This window comes from Tinamus guttatus, unplaced genomic scaffold, assembly GCF_059628265.1.
Source record: "Tinamus guttatus ecotype Peru unplaced genomic scaffold, ASM5962826v1 Tinamus_guttatus_pri_ptg000308l, whole genome shotgun sequence".
Classification (NCBI taxonomy): Eukaryota; Metazoa; Chordata; class Aves; order Tinamiformes; family Tinamidae; genus Tinamus; species Tinamus guttatus.
In genome coordinates, this window is record NW_028288842.1 from 4,153,504 (window position 1) to 4,161,861 (window position 8,358).

Consider the following 8,358-nt stretch of genomic DNA (forward strand, 5'->3'; position numbering starts at 1 on the left):
GGAGTGTTGTAAACCTTAGCCAAGTTACCATCTAGCACATAGCAATCATCTACCACATAACAACTTCAGGCACTTTAGAAACTTTATTTAAATCGATGAGAATATTCACACTTACAAAAAGCACTTGCAGAATCAGAGGCTTTTCTGAGTGAGGAGAGTTTCACAGCCTCCAGATGGAGAACATCAGATATGTGCAAAGTATCCTTTCCGGCAAGTTACTACGCAAAACAGGGGGAAGAAGGATCACTTTACCTTCCCAACAAACATTTCCACTCCCAGCACACAGGATCTGGAACTGAGTACAAAGCAAAAGTAAACAAGCCAAGCCCTGACTTGGAGCTGCAGCACATCTTGAGGGGGGCTGTTTTACACTTAAGTATTTAATGCAAAGCAACCTGACAGCTCCTAACCGCGTAGCGACGGGCTTTCAGAGCGGGAAGAGGACGAGGCCAGGCATTTACCAGGAAATACCGACTGGGGACCGGGAGTTGCATGCAGAGCCAGGCCGGGGCGGGATGAACGGGGGGGCGCCCGAGCGGAGCCTCCGGCCCGTCCCGTTCGCGACGGCGCGGCCGCCTCCCCAAGAAGAAAACAGCCACTGACCCGTCCCCACCGCCACCACCACCATCGCCGTCGCCCTCCTCCTGCAGCGGGCGGGGGCAGGAGGGCCGCGGGTGGGCGGGCTGCGGGGCGTCGCCGCCGGCGCGGAGCCCATAAAGCGACGGAGGCCGCCGGGGGGCGGCCCCGGGGCGGCCGCCACCGCCGGCAGCGCCATGGCCGAGGTGAAGGTGGCCGTGCTGGGCGGCGGCGGCGCCGGCAAGTCGGGTAAGGGCCGGCGCGGGGGCTCCTTCCGCGCGCGCTCGGGGGGCCGGGGCCGGTGCTAACGGCGGCGTTTTGTCCCCCGCAGCGCTGACGGTGCGGTTCCTGACCCGGCGCTTCATCGGGGAGTACGCGTCCAACGCCGGTGAGCGGGGCCCGGGGAGGCGCTTCGGGGCCGCGGAAAGGCGCGCGCGGTTCCTCCCACATAGCAGAAGTTTGGCTGAGATTAAGTCTGGGTTTGTTTGACGCTCGGAGGGCCCTGGTGATGGTAAGCTCTGAAGCTTAGAAAGGGCGGGCTGAGCATCGCCCAAAGCTTGGGTGGTGAGTGCACGCCGCAGGTGCAGCGCCCATGGAGCGACTCGGCTGCAACTGAGACACACGAGGCTTGGGTAGCCCGCAGCAAGCTCACTCTACACCAGACAAAGATGAGAGCGAAGAAATAGATGTTTCTGAAGTTATTTTATTGACTGTGTCCTTACTAGCTGTACAGGAGAGGTGAAGCAAGGCTGTTTCCGCTTACAGCAAGCCCCATGCAGAGCCCCCGCTCTTGTGGGAATGCGCTGGTTTGGGAGCGTTGCGGAAAGTCTTGCCAAGCTCAGGACAGCGTTTCTCATTCATGTTAGAATAAACACATTGACACTGAGGGCACTGCTACCATCCCAGGAAAAGCAAAGCAGGACTTGAACCCTCACATCTTGCAGAGAAGCAATGTAGGTACTATCCAGCAGGAATGCAGATGTTTTTTGAAGTGTGTCCTTCCAGCTCATGTGGCATGAGAAGTCCCAAAACTTAATAAACAGAGATGATTACAATCTACGGGTTTTTAAATCAAAAACATTTTTGGCAAGAATCTGAGTAGCTTTCCATGTTCCACAGAGAGCAGCACTAAGTTTAATTTCAGTTATACATCCAAACTAACCTACTTGAAAAGCAGAGTTACATAAGTTGTTTACCAGCATTGTTACTGGACAGTTGGTGTCCCAGGTGGTTTATAATCTAAACTTTTGAATGTGCGTTGCATACCGTTCCCCACGCTTTGAGTGGATCCTAAACCAGCCACAGTTAAAGGCAGGTTTCCTTGTTCTGAGACTCCAATACTGCAAGGAGACAAGTAGAATCCAAAAAGAACCAAAGCCATATGTAAATGGTTTTGTAAATAGGTGTTTGTTTGAAGATAAATTTAGAGAAAGGGAATGTTGAGAAAGAGGAGTATGGGTAATAAACTACAGAACGACAATGCAGTCAAAGCTAGTGGGACACTCTGGCATATAACTTCTGTAAGTTTAAACCTTGAGAGCAAGGTGAGTAGTGTCATCTGCATTTAGCTGATTATGATCATTTTGAACCCCCTTTGTCTCCAACCTGGGGAGAATAATATTTAACAGCATTCTTCACCCCAGCACTTCCATGGGAATACAACAGCGAAAAGGTACTTGAGCTGTCCAATCCCTTCCTCATATGGCTGCCCAAGTGCTACAGAATGAGTGTGTCTGTTTCCAGCTTAAAAATAAATAAATCATATCAAACTGGAGGAACTAAATAATTGTTCAGTATTAGACAGCAAATCTTACTTTCATTACCCTTTCTTCACTACCACCACCAGTCTTTCTAATGCTGGTTTTCTTTTAATGTGATCTATCTTCCAGAATGCATCTACACTAAACACTTATGCCTGGATGGAAGGCCAATCCACTTGGAAATTTATGACCCTTGTTCACAGGTAAGCATTTTGGGGGCCAAATAAAAGCTGTTCCTCGTTCTACCTGTGCAAGGGAAGAAAGGGTGAGGGAAATCCAAGCTTGCTGTCTGTACTTGGAATCTGCAGTCTCTATTTTTATCTGTAATGATTTAAACTGCATAGTTGCTGTGGCTCAGAACACTGAATATTTTTCATTTTATGGAAGTAGTTACATTTTTGTGTCAATGCCTTCGCATTTTTGGAGTACTACTAGCCAGAGTAACTTCTGCTCCCATGTTACACAGTTAAATATACAGATAAGTTGGACAGAATGTTTTAGGTATATAGTTATATATTTCTATATAAAAATATACAATTCAGTTTTATCAAATCTCCTAAAAGACTGAAATTCTGCTTATAAAACAAGTGGTATGTTAAATACTTGTAGAAATAGTCAAAGCATAGGCCTAGAAACAAGACTTACAGATGAAAGGCAAGCAATCATGCAGACTGCTACCTTTTGAGAGCTGAATGTTGACCACAGTAAGGCACCCTGAAAGAAAGAAATGGCAACTTTTTCTTCATCACAGGAATAGAAAGATTTTAGTACTCTGTAATAAACTGCAGACCTAGATAGGTCTGGCTAGTTAATCACATGAACTGTCCAGAAGGGATCCTTGTGAGCTTGTCTCCTACCAACTAGGACGAGTGTTAAAACTGCACAACTGGTTCAAAGATTGAAAACTCAACCCAGTGAGCACAAAAAATAAGTCCTTTTTGAGGACAAGCAACTGTGTCTTTCATTTGGGAAGAAAAGGGAAGTGATTTGCAATTCCTTGCAGCATCCATATTCTGTGCTCCATTTTCCCGGGCTGGAGATCTAGATAAGCATCCTTGCTCCTGTTACTCAATATTATTTGTCACAGAGTAATCAAGGCTCTGATATAACCCCTCTATAATAGTACAATATTCCACGGAGTCTTCCTTTGCTGCACCATCTGTCAAACACTAGTGATCTATGGACTTGCTCCCACCTACTTCAGACCTCTCTCCTAAGCTTACCCATAGCTTTCACTTTCTGTCTTATTAAGTCCTGTGGCATGTGATTTGCCTCTTCATAGAATGTTTAAAACATTGGCAGTGGCAGCTAGCTAAGGCAAAGCAGAACAGGCCCATGATGGGCACGTGAAAGAGGGTGCTCAGGGTGTAGCTGCAAGTGTGATGGGCAGAGAGCTTGTCATCCTGGGCAGCCAAGCGGCTCTGTGAGACAGGAGGTGAGGTGTGATGAAGGGTAGCTCCTCTTTCTGGCTCTCTTGGTTGTACCAGCTCTTCCTTAAGAATAAGGCTTAACTTTGGCTTTTCGCTATGTTCTGCTACTCTGCCCCTGACGCTCCCCAAGATCCTGCACAGGAATTTGGTAGCGAGAGGGAGAGGTGGTATTGACTTTTGTGGGATGGGACTGGTGACACTAAAAGGAGATGAATGGGGGTATGGAGGTACTACATCCCATGGGAGTTAGGGAAGAAAAGCAGGTCCTGAGAAAATGTCAAGCTGTCGAGGAAAAATTCTCTATTTTTGTGTCTGCTTCCCAAAATCTTGTTGCTACCTCAGGGATCTGGATTCCCTCTCTGCAAAGCTCCCTATTTTCCACTCATCCATCTGGTAAGCAGCTGCCACACATCTCCTCTTTCCTGCCTCCAAACCTGCTGCACAGCTGCCACAAAGCTCACAAACTTCCATTCAAGTCACTGAAGTATTCAGACAGTCCTGGAAACTTGTGTTTCATCTTTTCTTTCCCATGCACCTCATTTCCCTGCTATTATTCACTTCCCACTTCTCATGTCAAGCTACAGCCTTCTTAGCACAACAGCCTTCATGGAGCTGTCCCGATGGGAAGCTAATTTAGGCAACTTGGGGGAGGGGTGGAACAGGATGTGGGAGATTATATATTGCAAAGAGCAAAAGATTAAGATAAACTCATGAGGGAATAACCTAAACAATTCTCAAATTACTGTCCAGCAAAGCAAGTTGTTTCAACTTGTACCCTCGCACCAATGCAAAAGAGAAGGAGCTTTTTTTAAAAAAAAAAAAAAATCTACATTTTCAGGCAACGACTAGCATTTTCCACCTCTTCTAGCTCGTATGTTTGACCTTGCTAGCTGGTGCTGAACTAAAGACACAAAGTTTAGTTTAGTTTTAGAGAAATAGTTCAGTTTTAGAAAATAGTGCTGAAATGCCATTTCCCTAGCTTAATAGAGCAGTGCGCAGCAGTTGCTTTCCAGAAACTATAATCCTTTCTTAGGGTGGAGGATTGCAAAGACTAGTACAGCATCGCTTGAGTAACTTTTGTCACCTTGCATATCAAAGACAGCTGCGGTTTGAAAGATCTTCCGTCCCTATGGAAACTTATCCCATGAGGAAAAAAATAATATTTAGAGACTTGGAAAAACACAAAGCTCAGAAGAATTGAGAGGGAAGCAAGAACTTTGAACAAACTCATTAAGCTCACTATGGTCAGAACAGTAGGGGTGCAAAACGCAAGCCAGCTGTAAACTGACAAACACTGATGGCCGACACTTCCTTCTCCTGTAACCCTGCAGAATATTCAGCATAACTCTGCTGAAAGCAGTGGCTGTAGGGGTAATACAATTTCACTGCTAAGCAAAGCAGAGGTGTTTTATCATGAATTTGTCAATGATCCGAAGTGCCACCTGTAGCAGCAGTTATTCCTTAGGCTTTAAGGAGCAGGACTGCCCTGAAATCAGTGCAGCACACAGACCTGTTTATATCTTTAGCGATGAAAGATTCGGCGTTCTCGCAGCCGCAGTGTCAAAGCGAGTGCTCCGAAGTGACAGCAGTAGCCTCCTCCTTGCATGTGCATTTGATTCTCTTCCAAGCGCAGCGGGGGAAGCTCTCCCTCACCGACGAGCTCCACTGGGCTGACGCCTTCATCATCGTCTACGACATCAGCGACAGAGCGTCGTTCGCGTTTGCCAAAGCGCTGCTGTACCGCGTCCGCGAGTCGCGCCTCGGAGCCTGCAAAAAGTGAGTGGTGCTAGTCCTGCTTCCCTCCAACAACATGCGAGAAAAATCCACAACCGCTTCTGGGAGCTGCAGGCATCCCGGTAGCAATTACAATCCCGTAGGGTCCCACCAGCAGAACACAATAGCAACAATTAGATACTTGAAGGCAAGTTTGTTTACAAATTACAAGCTATTTCAGTGTGGCCAAAGCCAAATACACGAGGATTTTCACTCATTTCTTACAGCGCTGCCGTTTCAGATCTATCTGCCATGATTCACACGGGTAAAACGCTGGCATGGCCCCTCCGGGCTGCTCCATCCCACTCGCTTACCAGTGGAGATGCACAAATAAGGGAAGAAAGCACTTCCCCTCCGTTAATGAATTTCTCCTAAACTGCCTTTACTGATGACACCAGTGTCACTTGTCATGGCTCACCATGTGGTGACAAATAAAATTCTCCCAAAAAGAGCAACAAAAATTCTAAGAGTCTGAATATATGTAGTGGTTTGTTATTTTGCATCAAGCTGCTAAGACTCATCCAAAATAAATGAGAATAAAATCCTTTTTTTGTATCAGCAGTAAATTTTTAATGCTTTTCTGTCTGCTTTACAGCTGACCTTCCTTTCATGTCATCTCTTTGGAAGAAAGTATTTTAGCAAAAACTTTGGAATTAGGATTTCATTGTTTTCTTCTGAATTAGGCCTTTGACACTGATTAGTATGATTAGACTTGTCTCTTTGATAAATCTGTCCTCTCATCTACAAAGACAGAGAACATTCAACTTGCTGCTTTGTGCAATGCAGGAGTGGAAAATACATTCAGCCTTGTGGAGTATGAAAACGGTAGTGGAAGAAAAATACATACAACCACTATAGAGAGAGAAATTAAAATGAGGACTTCCTCGTGTTATAAAAACTTTTTGGATAGAAAGCTCTGAGTTTTGACTCTGGCTAATGGAAAACTCATACAACCTTTCCAGGTAGTATTAGGCTTCTTCCCTTCTTCCCCTCCACCCTTGTGCCTCTGATCCTGAAGTATAGCTTACAGACACGCATTATATAGTACCACACAGTAATACATATATATGGTATTGAAATGGCATTTAAGAGAGTACTGGAGAATGCATTATATATGATTAATACAGCCTTCCTCTAATCAGAACCTTTTTAATTTCAGAATGGGAGAGTCAACAGTGTTTCTGGTTGGTAACAAACAAGATTTATGCCACATGAGGGAGGTTGGCTGGGATGAAGGACAGAAGCTGGCAATGGACAACAAGTGCCAATTTTGTGAACTGTCAGCTGCAGAACACTATCAGGAAGTAGTGGCAATGTTCATGAAAGTCCTAAGAAATGTCACCTCAAATTTCAAAGTGAAGGAGAAGAGACGGCCAAGTGGATCAAAGTCAATGGCCAAGTTAATCAACAATATGTTTGGAAAAAGGAGGAAATCTGTGTAAAAGATGTCTAAGAAGCTGAAATAATGGCAACACAGGCAACAGTTGGGATCCAGTCAGTTCCTTCTACTAAAGGTCCCTGTTTGGAGGACTAAGATAGTACAAGCCAAAGATGGGAGACACAGTGGTCAAGTGGACAGGGTCTAGACTTAGAAGACTCCAGCTTCTGTTTCCAGTTTTTCTGCAGACTGTTAGGGCTACGTCATTTAACCTCTGAACTGCCCCTCTCGCCTTTCGTCTCATGAACTGTTTGGAGTATGAGAGCTTAGCCCTGCTTTCATGCAGCACAAATCAATCCTGGATGAGAGCTTCCAGGTGTTCTTTGCAGTAAATTCAGCCCTGCACTCAGCCTTGATGACCAACAACCCTGTTCCGAACTCTGAGATGCACTTGTTCTTTACTGTGAGAGCACTGGCACTGAAGGAAAACAAAATACTGCTACTGTATGCATTAGCATTTTTGTATTTAACTCACAGAAGAAAGACTTGGATCATCACATGCCCAAGGGTGCTGACACCTGCTGAAATGAATTAAATGCTTAGGCACAGAGTATAGAAAAGATACTTAACTGCAAAGCTGCTTGTCCTTGCAGAGGTACCAGCGGCAGGTAAACAAGGCACTAGAGCTGCTCATTCTGGTACTGTTTTTGAGTGATAAAAGAACGTAGAGATGGTTGAAGGGGGTAAGAAGTGACGTGCTAGTGTGCATGGGACTGTTCTTGGCAAGGCATAGTTTACTGAAATCATTTGATTTTAGGGCCAATATGAGGTCAGTGTAACTTCTTGGACTGACTCCCTTTGCAGAGCAGTTTTCACCTGCTATAATGAAGTTTACTTACCTATAATGTGGATATAGGCCTGCACACTTTTAGTTGCTTGTAAAGCCCATGCCCATGTGCTGACACAAAGCATGAGTTATGGCCTGGAATTAGAGGTCAAGCTGCTGGTAAGATCTGGGTTCCTAACTTGGGTGTAATGTATTTCCTAAAAGACCAATGCTTTTAAAGCCTAGTCATTGCTATGGTATTGAAATGCTGTGTGAGAGAGTCCTAAAGAATGTCAGCTACACTTCTCCAATGTGGATATTAAACATCAGACAGGTCCAAATATGTTGCCGATAGACATGCAGAGCTCTGGCTGTAGACTTAACTAAATAAGGACTTATCCCAGTGTGTTTGAAAGTGCTGTCCTCAAACACATATTATGAAAGAAAAAGATGTGATCTGAAGGTGAAAGACTGCCTCTCCCCCCTGCCAGGGGACGGATGGGATTCAGTCTCTGCAAGCTTCTGAGTGGAAGACTACCTCTGCTAGGAAGTTATACTTGCCTCTAAGCTAATAAGATCACTTTATCAGAGCAGAATACTGATTTTAAATTGTGC

The 8,358-nt window shown here is 45.3% G+C and overlaps 1 protein-coding gene across 1 annotated transcript; it reads left to right on the plus strand.

The window, feature by feature from the left end:
- The first annotated feature begins 678 nt into the window (after nt 1–678).
- On the plus strand, nt 679–7,149 carry RERGL (RERG like). The gene is made up of 5 exons (XM_088528451.1): nt 679–825; nt 908–964; nt 2,466–2,539; nt 5,400–5,542; nt 6,699–7,149. Exons 1-5 carry the CDS (start codon nt 774–776, stop codon nt 6,979–6,981), a joined length of 609 nt encoding a protein of 202 aa, XP_088384577.1. The 5' UTR covers nt 679–773; the 3' UTR covers nt 6,982–7,149.
- The last annotated feature ends 1,209 nt before the right edge of the window (nt 7,150–8,358 follow it).

What these genes read in the sequence shown, in the direction of transcription:
- RERGL (XM_088528451.1), top strand. Translation starts at nt 774, where the DNA reads ATGGCCGAGGTGAAGGTGGCCGTGCTGGGCGGCGGCGGCGCCGGCAAG. An exon ending in CGGCGGCGCCGGCAAGTCGG is followed by an intron (nt 826 to 907) that starts GTAAGGGCCGGC and finishes TGTCCCCCGCAG; the next exon opens with CGCTGACGGTGCGGTTCCTG. An exon ending in TTTATGACCCTTGTTCACAG is followed by an intron (nt 2,540 to 5,399) that starts GTAAGCATTTTG and finishes TTCCAAGCGCAG; the next exon opens with CGGGGGAAGCTCTCCCTCAC.